General features: G+C 42.1%; 1 protein-coding gene across 3 annotated transcripts in view; it reads left to right on the forward strand.

The window, feature by feature from the left end:
* Positions 1–5522: 5522 nt before the first annotated feature.
* The window catches only part of SLAIN1 (SLAIN motif family member 1), a gene marked incomplete at both ends in the record, with an annotated part of 60262 nt that continues 49019 nt past the window's right edge, over positions 5523–16765 (forward strand). For all 3 annotated transcript variants that reach the window (XM_080690211.1, XM_080690212.1, XM_080690213.1), the window contains one exon: positions 5523–6106. In XM_080690211.1, the coding sequence (XP_080546337.1) occupies positions 5523–6106 (584 nt within the window). The remainder of the gene's footprint in view (positions 6107–16765) is intronic.

Below are 16765 nucleotides of genomic sequence, written 5' to 3' on the forward strand. Positions count from 1 at the left end.
GCTTTCTACCTCTGGGCTATATTCCCAGACCCGTTTTATATTTTTATTTGGAAGCAGGGTCTCACTAAGTTGCTGAGAGCCTCACTAAGTAGCTGAGGCTACCTTCGAACCTGTGCGATCCTCCTGTCTCAGCCTCCCAAGCGCGGGGATTGCAAGCGTGCACCACCGCGCCCGGCGTTGTTTGTTTCTTTTGAGTGTTTTTAAGAGTGGTATTGACATTTGATGAATCTCAATGGCTAAAAACACAGAACAGCACGGTGGTAATTTGTGCTGTTTTTGTCGTCTGCTCAGAAATAAGCATTGAATGAAGAGCCATTGTACTGTCAAAAATGTGCCAGTACAGGCAATTCTGTTGATCTTGGAAGCTCACTGTTTTCTAATCTGCGTTGGTGACCTTTAAAGTTTCAGTCATATTTTCTTTCAATGAATTACACTTTGTTCAAGGCATCCCAGGCCACTGATTTTGCATTAGTCAATGGATTTTATTTATAAGCCATGACGACCAAAGCAGGGTACTCTACGAGGTGATGCCTAAGACTTTAAAAGAGATACTGTAGTTTAGGAGCTTGAACTCAGGTCAGACTGCCTAGCTTTGAACCCTAATTCTATTACTTACTGGCTGATAATTTGGGGCAGATTGAACTTTCTGTGTCTCGGTTTCCTTGTTTATAAAATAGGAATAATAACTACCTTAAAAGGTTGTTTAATAAGTAAGTTATCCTATGTAAAGTGCTTAGAATAAACCCTGGTATTTAGTAAACACTAATAGCTACTTTTTTTTGGGGGGGTGGTACTGGGGTTCCTGGAAACTCTTCTACCTCCGGGTTACACTCCCAGACCTATTTTGTACTTTTATTTGGAAACAGGGTCTCCTAAGCCAGCGCGATCATTCTGTCTCAGCCTCCCAAGCGTGGGAATTACAAGCATGCACCACCACGCCCGGCTCACTAATAGCTACTCTTAAGAAATACTGTAGAAAGTTTCTTTCTAGTAGTAATGATAGCTATGTGAGTTATTAATAAAAAGTAAACAACCTGATCACAGAAGAAATAATATTGAGAATTGGATCTGGGTGCTTTTTTCTAGTTCTTTTGTCGTTTTGACATACCCTATCTCCTGACTGATGAATGAAGATCACCATACTTTCCCTAAAGCCTCACAGCTGGATGAGAAGAAGCAGATGAATGATCACTTGCAACATGCGGCGTCTCCAGATTTTTGGCCAAAATTGTTTCTTCTTGGCCACCCGCTATAGGGTTGATTTGTATTTTCATCCTGATCCACTAAGTCAGGTACTAGTTGTTTATGTGTTTCTTTCTCCAATTAGATAAGGTCTTGGTGGAGACATAGTCTTACTCACTTTTAAAAATCATATGGCACTGTGACTTGAACATAATAGACATGTAGTAAGTATTTATTAAAAGGGCTCTTACGTGTATAGTTTTGCCAAATAAACACAATCATTATTATTATTGCTATTACTGTTATTATGACTCCTACTATATGTGACTTTATGGGGTATAATTACGTGGAAATTATACCCTAGAAAGCATGAATATGAGCAGCAGTGTTGGGTGAGGTTAGGATGGTTCAGTTGACACAGGGATTGTTCTTACCAATTCTGGTTTTGCATATTCTTGTTTTCTTTCTGCATTATTCTTTTACATTATAACACAACACATCAGAAGTAGCAAGCATTTTTTCTCAGTTTTATTTGGGTCAGATGTGAAATAATCGATTATCATGAGGTCTGCAAAAAGCCTTTTAATCTTCTCCTATTGCTACTACATGATAAATGAAGCTTATGAAAACGACTAATTAGGTTCTTGTCTGAAGTACAGTTACAACTTGGGGGTTTATTTATCCTTTTTTTTTTTGTTGTTGTTGTTGTACTGGGGATTGAACTCATGGAATTCTACCTGTGAGCTACATCCTTAGCCCTTTTTACTTTTGAAACAGGGCCTCATTAGGTTGCTCAGAGTCTCCCTATATTGCTGAGACTGGACTTGAATCTGTGATCCTCCTTAGTCTCCCAATACTGGGATTACAGGCATATACCATGATGCCCAGTTTATTCATCTGTCTCTCTTTTTTTTTTTTTTTGACATTTCAATCTTTCTTTGCCGTGCGCTAGACACCATATGAGGCACTGTGGACCACAAGGGTAGAAGGACTGGCAATATTCAATTCTAGACTGTGCAAATTAACAAGACTCTTCATTAAGAGGTATAAGAATCACTCGGACACTGTAGTCTGAATCAACTTGAAAACACCACTGGAGATCCTTGATGTTGGTCTTACACATAGGCGGTTTCTCTTTTCTTGGGTAAGTGGATCTATGATCTTGGATTAATGTAGTGCTCATGGTAGGGAGCATCAGCTGCATTGATGGAAAATCTACATTTACAACACACAGGGCTGAATCTAGGAGGAATTTTACTCTAAGGCAAAAGGTAAGGAAAAGCATGATTGAGCCATTAGAAACTGCTGGGAACTGCCATCATTTTCTTGACTAAACTTGGGCCTGAAATCTAGCTCATAAGTAAAAGTAGAATAACAACAGGCTGTTCTTCCTTGGAGAAGTATATTTAAGTATTCAGGAAGAAACTATACTGCTTTTGTAGCTCTGTTCAGCTGGATCAATGATCAAATTGGCAATTAATATCTATTAGATACTACTGGAGATATATGTGGAAAATACTAATGAAAATAAGTTTATTTTTGAAAACTCACTAGAGTGACCTTGATGTAATTATAAAGTATAATGAATAGGGCATACTGAAAAAATATGTGTTTCATTCCCTGGTTTTTGCATATACGGTATATAGATAATTCCCATTACTTCATAATATTTTAACTATCTTTAAAGCTGAAAGTTTTTAACGAGGCATGCATTTTATTCTCATATCTTCTCTGCAACCTCTAAAACCACCTTATTATTTCACTTAAAATTAAAATTAAAATGGATGGAACAACTAGGCATGCAATTTCTTTCAAAGCACACAGCTTAAAATTTGCATCAAAATAAAAAATCAAGACTGCTTAATTAAAACCTTGACACCATCAACCTCTTAATTATGTGTTAAAGGGACTGGTATCCTGGGGATACCAATGGAAAATCAGTGTGGATGTTGAGTGTCTTTGGTATGTGTACATACACAATTGTCCGAAGGGGGGAAAAAGAGGACTTTAATAGAAAATACTGATTTAATATTTCTCTGAACATGAATTACTTCACACTTTCAAAGCAGGAACAGGGCAAGTTTGTCTTTTCAGAAGAATAACGCAGACTAGAAACGTAAAACAGAATGTTTCCCCTCTTTTTTGTATGTTTACAATGAGTGCTTTCTTTTCAAACAAGGGAGATTTTTATAATTGTTACTTGGAGAACATAGTTCTAAAGCTTGACTTTTGGCTGCTTGGATGAATTCTGTAGACCATCCTGGGCAGACGGGGGAGGAGACAGCTGCTTCCCTCTCGCTCTTCTGCTCTTCTTTTTTTTTTTTTACAGTGTATAAATTTTGCAGTAAAATGACTGCTTTTCTTTACATCTTAATTCTTATTGTCTTCACTGTTATGTGCCTATCCCAGTTTCTTTCACTAATGTGGAGCCCAGCAGCTCTTTGTTCTCATGGTGCCTGTCAGCTCTCTTTGTGTTGCAGGGATACTGCTACCCGCATCTGCCACTGAGCATGCGGAAAAATCCCTCAATAGAGTCTTTACTTGACTTTCAGTAGTATCATTCCACTGCTCCAGGTTTTAGTAATAACCAACACATTGGAAGAAAGATAAAAGGAAACTTGGGCAGGTGATGGGGGGCACAGGTGGTTGGGTGGTAGGCTAGTGAGCTGGGGTGGCAGGTAGGGAAGATTCAAGGTAGAGATCACACACATTAATTTTAGAAAGCCTTCTCCAAGCAAGTCAAAGGCAGAACATCCACCCTGCACAGCCACAGAAGCTAGAGAGAACTGAAAACTGAGAAGACAGGAGTGTTTCTGAGCAGGAAAGCACAAAGCAAATCAAAAGCCGATAGATACAATGTGGTAGTAGTTCCTGAGGGATGAATACATTGTCACAGAGGTTGGGATGTTCAGTCCCTGAGCAAGGACCTTCACCAGATAGTGTATGAGAACCAGTGCAGGGAACTTTCCCCCTAATAAGATAGCAGGGGGAAAGTCAAACAGTCAAAATTCAAAGTCAACACTATTCCACTGCTTGAAAGCCTTTTGTCAAAAACAACAACAAAACAAATTTGTCCATAATTTCCAAAAGATTAGAAATAGGTGTGGGGGTGAGACTAGAGTGGGATTCTGAGGATTGTCCGCCGCCCCTAACAAGCCTGACTTTAATAATTGTAAATTATTTAACAGATGGAGCACTGCACAATTTTGCGCCTATTTCTTTCTCTAACGATGTTAGCCTGTTTTGTTCACCGCTTGGGTGGCCGGCTCTTAGAATGGTGTCTTGCACACAGTAGCTGCTTAAAGATGTTTGGTCTAATGCTTGTAGGAAAAAAGGAGCTCTCGCTTTATGGTGACAAACGGTGGCATTAGTTCAAAACTTGCCTCTGTTGGAATAAACTGAACATCTGACTCTTTGTGTGTGTGTGGTGGGGGTGGAACCTAGGGGCTTTCTACCTCCAGGCTACACTCCCAGACCTATTTTCTATTTTATTTGGAAACAGGGTCTCACTAAGTTGCTGAGAGCCTCACTAAGTAGCTGTGGCTGGCTTCGAACCTGTGCGATCCTCCTGTCTCAGTCTCCCAATCGCGGGGATTACAAGCCTGAGCCAGGTCTTCTCCCTTGGAGGTTTCTTTTTCTCCCTGGCCTGCTCTCGCCCACTCTTTTGTGTTTTACCAAACCCTGCATTACTAGCATCCTCTCAAATCTTTTGGCTCCAGGTGTCTGCTTTTTGGTCCTGGGTCTGTTTCCCACCTTTTCTGGTTTTCTATAGGTTTCATTAATTAGTGGATAATCAATACTGTTGTGGGAAGGGCGGAAAACCTGAGGCCCCGCCAGGGCTACTTTCCTGTAGGTCAGGTCCCAGCAGTGGCTTTTGGGAGCCCGCCCCTGAGATCTGCAGGGGGAGCTTTCTCTGCAGCTGCGGAAGTGTCCGTGGCGGGAAAGTTCCGGCCAAGTCCAATCAGGCACCTGCGGTCAGGTGGGCGGCGGGGTGGGGGCTCCGGGCGGGGGTCCCCCTGCAGGCCCCGCCCCTCGGGAGGCCCCAGGCCCCCGCCCGTCCTCCGCCGGCCCCGCCCCGCCCGGGGGCCGCGGCTAAAACCCGGAGCCCGCGCGCCCAGGGGAGCGGAGGGGCGCACTGAGCATGTGCGGCTCGGCTCGGCGGCGGCGGCCGCGGCCCGGGGCTGGGCCCGGGTGCTGATGCGAGCGGCGGGCTCGGCCTCAGAGCCGGCGTGCGGGGCTCCCGGGGCGGGGGCCGCGGCAGGGGACCCGTAGCATCCTCGCAGCCTCCGGAGCCCGGGCGGCGCCTCGCCTCCCCGGCGCCCATCCCGGGGCCCACCAGGATGATGGCGGAGCAGGTGAAATGCGCCTCGGCGGGCGGCGGCTCGGCGGCGGGCGCGGGGCCGGTGGTGAACGCCGAGCTGGAGGTGAAGAAGCTGCAGGAGCTGGTGCGCAAGCTGGAGAAGCAGAACGAGCAGCTGCGCAGCCGAGCGGCCAGCGCGGCCGCCGCCCCGCACCTGCTGCTGCTGCCGCCGCCGCCGCCGTCCGCGCCGCCCCCCGCCGGGGCCTGCAGCCCCCTGGGGCCGCGCAGCCCCCCGGCCGCCGCCCCCGCCTCGGGGGGCCTGGGGCTCGGGCTGGCGCTGGGTGGCGCCCCGGGCCCCGCATTCCCGGGCCCCTACTGCCTGCCCAGCCCCGCGCCCTCCCTGCTCTGCAGCCTGGCGCAGCCCCCCGAGGCGCCCTTCGTCTACTTCAAGCCCGCCACGGGCTTCTTCGGCCCTGGCAGCGGCGGGTCGGAGTCTGGGGGCGCAGGGACCCCGCCGGGGGATGCCACCGCGCCGCCCTCGCCGCCCCCCACGCTGTTGGACGAGGTGGAGCCCTTGGATCTGGACAGCTTGGCCGCCTGGCGGGACGAGGACGACTACACCTGGTACTGAGGCGCTCCGCTCCCCCAAACCTGGGCCCCCGGCCCCGAAACCCAGCGGGAGGGGGAGTGGGAAGTGGGAGGAAGGGCGACCTCGCGGGGCGGGCACCCCGCCCGCAGCCCCCGGACCTGGAGGCCTAGCAGGTGCCCAGCCGGGCCGTGAGGAGGAGGGGGCTTGCCACGAGGGCAGAGACCTGTGTTCTGATAGCTCAGATCGGTCCCCAGAGGGATGGGGCTGGTCCCCTCCATCTGCCTGCCTTCAGCTATTTGCTAATTATTAGGTCTCAGGCTCCTTGTTAGGATTAACTGCAAAAAAAAAAAAAAGTCATCTTGTCCATCCCCATATCTCGTGTGTGTGTGTGTGTGTGTGTGTGTGTGTGTGTGAGAGAGAGAGAGAGAGAGAGAGAGAAGAGAGAAGAGAGAAGAGAGAAGAGAGAAGAGAGAAGAGAGAAGAGAGAGAGAGATAGAGATAGATAGATATGGGGAGTGGGCAGGGGTTGGCTGTGTCTGCTACTGTTGTAATTTTTTCCTTCTGAACCCACACTGGACGGGATCTGCGGGCTGTCCCGCCTCTCCTGGCACCCGGAGCCACCTAGTGATGGGTCTCTTCTTGGAGATTCCTTCTTGCAGATAAGTTCTGCAGCCCTCTTCCGTTGTGTTTTCATTGATGATCATTTCAGAGACCGACTTGTTTTAAATATTCTGACCTTATTGGCTTTTGCATCAGAAATGTGTTAAAAAAAAAAAGCTTTCTAGGGAATGGAGCGAGCGGCGAGCGAGCAGGTTGAAGGCATTTTTCTTTTTCTTAACGAAGGAACTTTCTTTTAAAAGTCAAACTGTACATTGAAAAATACTTTTCTGATTTATTTTTGAAACGTTTGCATTGGTTCTCAGAAGCCTTGAGGGCTACCAACTTTTATTCAGTTAGCCTGGTCAGCTGTGTCTACTTTGCATGAATGAGTAGTTTTGGAGGCAGGTATCTACATACTTTTACGTTTTTTTTTTTGTTTTTCTCTTGCTGCTTGCTTACAGAGTAGTAGTTATTCAGTGACTTGACTTCTGGTTCGTTTTCTATGGTTTTTTTGGGGTGGGTCAGTAGACATAAGTAGACCATAGAATATGGCCAGAGAAGGTGGAATTAGCACACAACATTCCACTCTCCAAGGCAGTAGCATGAAGAATAATTGTAGTCCTTTTATCTTGGTTTCTTCTATTTAGTTCCTCTTATCTAGAATCTTTCCTATTTTTCCAAACTGGATTTTCCTCACTTCACCTTCCTGTTGCATGATTGCGCAGGAGGAAAATTAGAGGTGGAGAACCTTACTGGTTTCCAGTTAGGAACTGATGTGTGACAACTAACTGTAAAATACATTAATTGGTTTGATTCAAAAACTAAAATACAGAGAGCTATAATAAGCCTTTCAGAGGGAGATTCGTCCTCCGCCTTAGCACTTTGCTTTTGGCAGCTGTGTGGATAGGCTCAACTTGTAAGAAGCAAACAGCTCAACACTTTCTGGGACTTTGCGTCATTCAGATTTTTTTTTTTTTTAACCCCAGACTTTATTGTAAGGAGCGAGGGAAGGAGAAATGATGGTTCTTAGGTTTTTACTAATAAATCCTTAGGACACTTTCAAATGATTTCAGAGTGGGTGGGTTAGTCCTTGCTTGGCCTTTTTTTGAAGATGTACATAAATAGTGGAAGGGAACTTGTGTTTTTGACAGAACAATCTCATACTTAAAAATCTTAGCTTGTTTTTGCCGGGCGTGGTGGCGCACGCTTGTAATCCCCTCGCTTGGGAGGCCAAGACAGGAGGATCTCGCAGGTTCGAAGCCAGCCGCGCTGGCTTAGGAGACCCTGTTTCCAAATAAAAAGTATAAAATAGGTCTGCGAGGTAGAAGGGCTTCCAGGAACCCCAGTACCACGAAAAATAAATAAATAAATAAATAAAATATATAAATCAATAAATATAAAATCTTAGCATGTTTTAAAAAACTTAAGGATATTTGGTTAGTAATAATGTATATGTAACTAATATAATTTTAATATTTTCTTCCTTTTGAATGGATTTATACCATATTTAGTAATCTATTACCAACACATTGGTATTTAGCCTTTTGTTATTTTTGTCCAAATAGCATTAAAGTAACTATTTTAAAAACTGAGGGAGATTAGTGTAGTCATCCTTCAGATGGTTTAAAACAAATTTAAGTTAAAACCGGTTCTATTAATTTTATTTAAGTATGTAGGTGAAGCCAGACATGGTGGTGCACACCTGTAATCAAAATACTTGGAAGGCTGAGACAGGAGGATTGCAGGTTTGAGGTCTGTATCTTCAACATAGTGGGATCCTGTTTCAAAACAAACAGGAAAAAAAGAAAAAAAAAGGTGGGGGGAGGGTAGTATGTAACTTGGAGATAGAATGCCCCTGGGCTCAGTCCCCAGTAACACCACACAAAGTGTATGGGTGAATAGAAAAAATTAATGGCCTGATGGTTTTCAAACGTTTCTGTAGACAACATGGCACACTATTTATAGAGCAGCTTCCTTAAGCAGGAATAGAGCCCAGGTGGAGAAACAGGAGGGATAATTTATCTTAGTGGGATGGACTTAAAATATTAAGGTCTTCTGACTTAAATAATTTTTTTGTATTATAACATTTTATATATTGTTTTGCATTGCATCATTTTGACATATTGGTGGAAATGTACTCACAGTTCAAGCCACTTGTTAATGTCTGCAGAGCACTCCAAAGTTCCTTTATTACGGTAAACTATACTCATTCGTATCTTGAGGTTTCATAATAGAGTGTTTTTCATTTGGATTCCTTGGTATGTTTACAGAATTGCAACTTAGCTTTACTTTCTGTGCAATTATGAAACAACTGGAGTGGGCATATAATACCTATTTTAAAAATATTTACAGCCAGGCGTGGTGGCACACACTTGTAATCCCAGCATATAGGAGGCTATGACAGGATCACAGATTGTGGACAGCCTCAATTACTTAGGCCTTCTGCAATTTAGTGAGACCTCATTTCAAAATAAAGAATAAAAAAAAAATAGGGCTGGGGATATAGCTCAGAAGTAGAATGCCAAAAAAAAAAAAAAAAGTAGAATGCCCCTGGTTTTCATCTCCAGTATGCCAACACACACACACACACACACACACACACACACACACCCCAAAACAATGGGAAGGAGATATAGTCACAAGTAAAAGTCCATTTACTTATCCCCGATCTATTCCCCTGACTCAGGATTATTCTAGTTTACACTCTGTAGATCCTTCAAGATAAACATAATTGTACAAATTAGTATACAGATCTATGCATGCCATATACTTTTCGGTGAACGTGTCTTGTCCGTGTTTGTAAACGCAGCTCTGCCTTAACAGTTGCATCATTGTTACAGTAACAGTATTAGGGAATATGTTTCTGCTAGCTGCATCACCTAATTTTCATGCCCTTATAAAGTCACGTAAATGAGTGAAATAAATTGGTATTTGATTATTTAGAACAATTACCTAAAAATACCACGTCTCAGGAAAGTTTACAAATGTAGATTATTCACTGAATATTTTGAACCTTTCACTTAAGTGTATCTTCTCTATCAAAATCTTATAATAGGCCGGGCGTGGTGGCGCACGCTTGTAATCCCCGCGCTTGGGAGGCAGAGACAGGAGGATCGCGCAGGTTCGAAGCCAGCCGCGTGCGCTGGCTTAGGAGACCCTGTTTCCAAATAAAAATGTAAAAAATAGGTCTGGGAGTGTAGCCCGGAGGTAGAAGGGCTTCCAGGAACCAAAAAAAAAAAAAAAAAAAAAAAAATCTTATAATAAAACTATTCTTTTATTGACAATTTGAACAAAATTCAGCTTTAGAATTATATGTACAAGGAAAATCGTAACAGAACCTTTATTTATGTAATGATAGTTCATCAGCTAACAAATGAGCAACCAGGTCTTGTAGGTCCTTTTTATACTTTAAAAAATGTATAAGAATGGTATGCTGTGCTTCATTTTAAAAGCATTAAAACAAAAATTTCCTTATGTTTTTTAATTGAGCTTGTATTTAACTTAGTCTTGATACAACCTGGTCACCTTAGAATGATACTGCTAGAATGAAGTGTCTCTGAAAAAGTTTACAAGAGTTCTAGAACCTTAATTTCCAAGTCCAATTCCTGTGTCCCTGTAGTATAAGTTCATATCTTTCTGCACTGGTTCCCTAAATGGCTTACCACTAATTTAACAGCTTATGTCTTCAGAAGACAGTAGGCTCGAAAGTAAAAGGGGGAAATTCTGAGAATCAGAAGCAAATAATTTTTTCTCAAGGACTAAAATTTGGTTGTGTAAATGGCACATGGTATGACTGGATGACGTTCTAGTGCTCATGGACTATTCAAGATCTGTATCTCTGCCCCAGTTTCACCAGGCTGAGACGTACTAGGATGTAAGCAAAGAAAGTGGGATTGGTATATAGGGTGGCAGGGGGAGCCCCTAACTGCTTTCCAGACCTTCCTGGGCCACTTTCACCTCCCTTACTTCATGGTTGAAGGACAGAAGCTGTGAGTTAAAGTGACTTAGGTCAGCCCTTCCAGTTGGTTGCTGGGAGAATCCAGACTGAAGTTCAGGCTATGGACATAGATTCACAAGTCTTTTCCCCATTGGTAGGTTTTTTACAAAGCAAGGTTATGAGCTACTAGTGGGTTATAAGGTTGATTTAGTGCATTTACCAGCATTTTTTAGGTGGAACTCAGTAGAATGAGAAGCTTATCACATCTTATACGATACTTGTCTTGATTAAACTTGTTTTTTATATGTGTGTGTCTTGATGAAATTTAAGTGCATATATGTGTTATGGTCAACGTTGGTGTACGTAGTCATGTTTCTATTTGAAAGCACAGTGGATTTGGAGAAATGGCTAGAAAAACACAGTTATCTGAAGGTAGCACCTGGGTGTAATGCCCATCTCGCACACCTCAGTCAAGACAGACATTTTCCTATGTAAGAAAATGCCAGGATAAAAATATGCTAACCAACAAAAAATACAGCCTTATAAGGGGGCTTTGTTTTAGTGGAGTGACAGTTAAGCAGTATATTGAAAATATCATGTAAAGTGGATGTGGCAGGAATACTGAAATTTGGCCATCTGAAAGGGACAGAGAAAAGTTAATTATACAAGGCAAAATGGTGATATATACAAATTAAGGGAAATTTAATGAATGAGATATTCATTTTCTGTGTGTAATACCAAGACCCCAAACAGCTGGCTAAAATCACTGCCAATTCTTCATCAAAGTCGTTGAACACCTTGTACTATACATATGGCACAGCAAAATTAGCTCACCTAAAGTCTTTCTTGCATAATTGATTTTCAGTGAAGAGACCAGAGGGTGCTTCACTTTCTGATGATGCTAATTGAAAATGTGCAGTGTCTTCTAGGAGCAGACTGAGCTGATGGAAGTAGACGGTGTATTTTAAAAGAGCAACTTTGAGGCTGGGTGTGGCGGTGCTCCCAGCATTCGGGAGGCGGAGACCAGAGGATAGCGGTTTGCGGACAGCCTCAGCTAATTAGCGAGGCTCTTCGCAACTTAGTGAGACCCTGTTTCAAAAAATTAAAAAAGAGCCGGGTGTGGTGGCACACTCTTGTAATCCCCGCGCTTGGGAGGAGACAGAAGGATCGTGCAGGTTCAAAGCCAGCTGTGCTGGCTTTAAGAGACCCTGTTTCCAAATATAATATAAAATAGGTCTGGGAGTGTAGCCCTAAGGTAGAAGGGCTTCCAGGAACCCCAGTACCACAAAAAATAAATAAATAAATAAATAAAAATAAAATAAAATAAAAATAATAATAAAAAAATAAAAAGACTAAAAAATAGGGGGTGTAGCTCAGAGGTACAGTGCTCCTGGGTTCCATCCCCAGTATGGCAAAAAAAAAAAAAAAAAAAAGTAACTTTGAAACACTGTGTGAAACACTGTAAAAGTTGTTTAGGTCCCTCTGGGTGGGGTAGGATGGGGATGGAGGGAAAGCTTACTATACTATAGTTCAGTAATTAACATTTGGATATCATATATCCTTTTAATAACAGTGTTAAGTTTTGCAGTGCCTGCTCAGTTTTATCCCAGCAGGAGTTAGGGAGCCAAATACTAGTGAAAGGAGGACTGATTGAGGTGGACTGTGCTTATCAGTGCTGGTGTCTTGGCTCTTCTTAAAATAAAACTTGGGGTGGTTGAAGGCACCTAAAACTTCTTGTCTGAAAATTACCACAGAATAAAAAAGAATAAAAAAGATCTATAGATTTTTTTTTTCCCCCTCTGTACTATTGGTATTTGCAAAAAGATGGCTTTGGAGCCAAACCTTTTTAGGAGTAACTAAAGTTTTGCTGTTGCTTTTGTAGACAGTTTTATTATTTCATTTGGAGACATTCAGGGTTACTAGACTAGGCTTCCTATTAGTTTGGATTTCCCTGTGTTAACATATGTATCAAGTTAGGCAGTCTGGAATGGGAAAACTGTGTAAAAGTTTTTTGAGCAGGATAATTTCTAGTTATATGCTTTTGAAGCTTTTGAAGGAAAGTTTAAGAACATTAGCCTGTGATATTTTAAGTAGTAGTTTTTGTATTATGTGAAGAATCCTGAAGTGTTAGGTTAAGGCTTTTCAAATAGTCGTGTCAGATTTCAGGCCAACATAAGGGACCTGTTGATGTTGAAGAAGTAGTTTGTAAGTTGCTAGGAGGTATGTTGCTCTAGTGATGGCAAAATATGGTATCTTAAAAGTTAATACTAGAGCCGGATGTGGTGGCACACGCTTGTAATACCAGCGCTTGTGAGGTCAAGACAGGAGGATCACACAGGTTCGAAGCCAGCCTCAGCTACTTAGTGAGGCTCTTGGCAACTTAGACCCTGTTTCCAAAAGACTATTAAAAAATAGCCTGGAGGTGGAAAAGCCCCTGAGTTCCACCCCAGTGCCACACACAAAAAAAGTTAATACTAGCTCTGTAATGGCAATGAATAAAGTGATTTTTATGATTTTTAAGAAGATTAGTATCACTTAGGAGAAATACGGGTTTGGCTTTTGATTTGCGTCTCTAATCTTATCTATATCTAATCTATACTATCTATATAGAAAGTTCCTTAAGTAGAATATATAATCTCTTAAAGTAGCTGCATTTTTGTGTTTGGTGGTGCACACCTATAATCACAGTATTTGAGAAGCCAAGACAGGGGGATTGCTGCTTTGAGAAAAACCTCAGCAAGGAGTAAGACTCAGCGACTCAACAAAGACCTCGTTTCAAAACAAAAAATAAGTAGGGCTGGTCTGTAGCTTGGAGGTAGAATGCCCCTGGGTTCAATTCCCAGTAAAACACACAAGCCATCCTGGATATGTTAGGAGACTGACTCTGAAAATAATTTATTCAAGTAATAAATAATATATAAGTTAAAAAACCCTCATCTTTAGCAAAGTTTATTTCAGAGGCCAGCAGTCTTGTATTTCTTCTTTTAAGGCATCTTAAAAGCTAGAAAATGAAGACTTTAGTTTTTTTCCCTTCACTCCCCAACACCATTACTATTTTTGCTTTTTTCATAATGTTTTTTTTTTTTTTTTTTTTTTTTTTTTTTTGGTGGTACTGGGGTTCCTGGAAGCCCTTCTACCTCCGGGCTACACTCCCAGACCTATTTTATATATTTTTGAAACAGGGTCTCTTACACCAGCGGGGCTGGCTTCGAACCTGCACGATCCTCCTGTCTCCACCTCCCAAGCGCAGGGATTACAAGCGTGTGCCACCATGCCAGGCTATAATTTTTGTTTTTTTTATAGTTTTAAGTCATGTAATGTCTGCATTATAACTGATATTAGCCGTGTCCGGTTAATTGTATGTTACATTTGTTTTCTCACATTCTTTTGTTCCTCTCCTTCCATTTACTTTTTAAAATTTCTTATCACAAATAATTTCCCTAAACATGCTAATGGAATAAAAAAATTTCATTAATAAAGTCATGTACATTTGGTAATCTAAAATCTGTTTTCAAAATTTATTTAATAGTATCCCTTCTGGAACTCTTCACCCTTGCTCCAGTCTTTATTGTTTGCATCTCAGGACCAAAGTGCTCTTGTCATAGACTTTCTTTAGTTTTTTTCCATTGTTGGGTTCCCTACTTTTTAACTCTTGTATCTTCATGTGTCATCTGTTTCAGATGGGACCTGGACTTCAGTAGTTTTCTGAGAAGATATACATGGCTGGTATACTTTGAGGCTCCATGAATTTGAAAGTATCTTTATCCTCAAAGAAGTTTCATAGTTGGGCTGGGTGTAAAAGTCTAGTCAGCCATTTTCCTTCAACTTTTCTATTTTGTAGTAGCTTTTATTATAGTTTAGCTGTTGAAGTACACTGTAATTTGAGTATCTAGTCCTTTAACTTTTTCTTCAGCTTTATCTCTGGTGCCTAATATATCATGTTATACCTTAGTATAGGGGTTTCTGTGCATTTGTTATGCTGGCTATTTGTCCATGCATTCACTTTGTAATTCCATGGCTTGCCTTTAACTCAGCTTTCTTTTTTCTTTTTCTTTTTGTTTCTGAAGTACTGGGGATGGAGCCCAGGGGCTTTCTATTTCTGAGCTATACCCCCACCCCTATTTTTCATTCTTTATTTTGAAACAGGATTTGACTGAGTTGCAAAGGGCCTCACTAAGTAGCCGCGGCTGTCCAAGAACTGCGATCCTCCTGTCTCAGCCTCCCAAATGCTGGGACTACAGGCATGCATTTAACTCAGTTTAAAAAAATTGTTTTAATTTCTTTTTAAGAACTTTTAACCATCTGATACAGAGCTTATTTATCTTGTATAGTTTGATTTTATTGTTTGTTGTCTTTTATTGCTAATCCATGTATTTTGCTTCTGGGAGCTTTCTTCAGCTTGATATTCCAAACTCATTGACACCTTTTGTTTCTGCTATAGTAGCTTTCTAGAATGCAGAAACTGCTTCTTTTAAAATACCTGTGCAAATGCAACATTTTATCTTAGATGATGTCAATTATAGTTATCTTGTATTTTCGTCAGTCCCCTGCATTATTTTTCTGTGTTCTTTTTTTCTTTGCGTTCAGTCTGAGCTTATGTAAGAGGAATATTTCCTATATTAGGTGTTATTGGTTGTCTATTTATAATCAGATGTATTGATGCTGGTCTGAAGCTCTATGTGGGTGGAACTATATGGTACAGTGTGTGGATTATTGGGTAGCTGTTCCCAAGTTTTATTACCTTTAGGTCTTCTCTTATGTTCATCTCTTTCTCCAGATACAAATGTCCTGTTCTCCTGGGAAATATAGGCAAGGAATTAAGTTTTAGGAATGCAAATGGAAGAATGAAATCAGTGTTCTAATTAGTCTATGGGCTTTTTAGTCTCTGATGCAGTAAGGTGCCTCATCCTGCGTCCAGGTGAGTTTGGTGTTCCTCAAGTCAGGGCTTCTCCGGATCAGCCTATTCAAAGACTGTCTGAAAGGGTGGTGGGGACATGGGACAGAGGAGGGAATCTGGGAGTCCATTTGTTTTTATGCAGTTTGTGAACTGAATTATCTACTCTCAGTGCCCTGATCATACCCACGTTCTGTGATGTGTAGGTTGGAGTGGAGACACAGCAGCACCAGGTGGCAGGAGTGGATGACAGAGAACGGACTAGTGAAGTCCCCTTAAGTGGATGGGGCATAGTAGGTCTCTCGGCAGCCCAGCTCTTGACGATGCTGTGTGTCTGTGTTGTTCAACCAAGGGACTGGCTGTATTACTTAATAGGCCCAAAGAGATCATGGACATCTTCATGTGGTAGACTACTATAGACTAGAAACAGACTATCAGACAAGTTGGTGGAAGTATCTGAAAATCAAAGGCAAGGTGGCTGGCAGGAGCTTCTTAACAGCAGAAGATACTGATGTTTATCTGGTAGGATGCTGGAGGTCACGGGTAGAGCAGTGCCTCAGACAGTAGCTTCAGGTCCCAGCAGAAAGGAATTTGAGAATAAGCAACAGCATGCATTTGTGTGGGTAACAGTGAGGAAAAGTGATTAGGTCTGGAGATGAGGAAGTCCCACAGTGGACTGACGGAGCCCTGTTTCTGTTAGGACCGTGGCCTCTCTACTCTTCACACTCTTTTCCCATGCCCCCCTTTTTATATATATCTCATTCTCTTAAGAGTTTTCAAAACGCAGAGTTACTATTTTTATGAAGTCTAACAAAACTTTTTCACTTATGGATCATGGTTTTAGCCTTTTAGCCTTAGAAATTGTACCTAAGATGCCGGGCGTGGTGGCGCACGCTTGTAATCCCCGCGCTTGGGAGGCAGAGACAGGAGGATCGCGCAGGTTCGAAGCCAGCCGCACGCGCTGGCTTACGAGACCCTGTTTCCAAATATAAAAAATGTAAAAAGAGGTCTGGGAGTGTAGTCCGGAGGTAGAGGGCTTCCAGGAACCCCAGTACCACCAAAAAAAAAAAAAAAAAAAAAAGAAGAAGAAAAAAAAAAAGAAATTGTACCTAAGAAATATTTGCTCACCCAAGGTTAACAAAACCCACAACAGGTGTTTTGCCTACCACAGTTTCCCACAAAGCCTTTTTATAGTTTCAGATATTACATTTTTGTTCTGTTTTGAGTTAACTTTGGATACTGTATGAAGTAGGGATTAAAGTT

Source organism: Muscardinus avellanarius (assembly GCF_963383645.1).
Source record: "Muscardinus avellanarius genome assembly, chromosome: 2".
Classification (NCBI taxonomy): Eukaryota; Metazoa; Chordata; class Mammalia; order Rodentia; family Gliridae; genus Muscardinus; species Muscardinus avellanarius.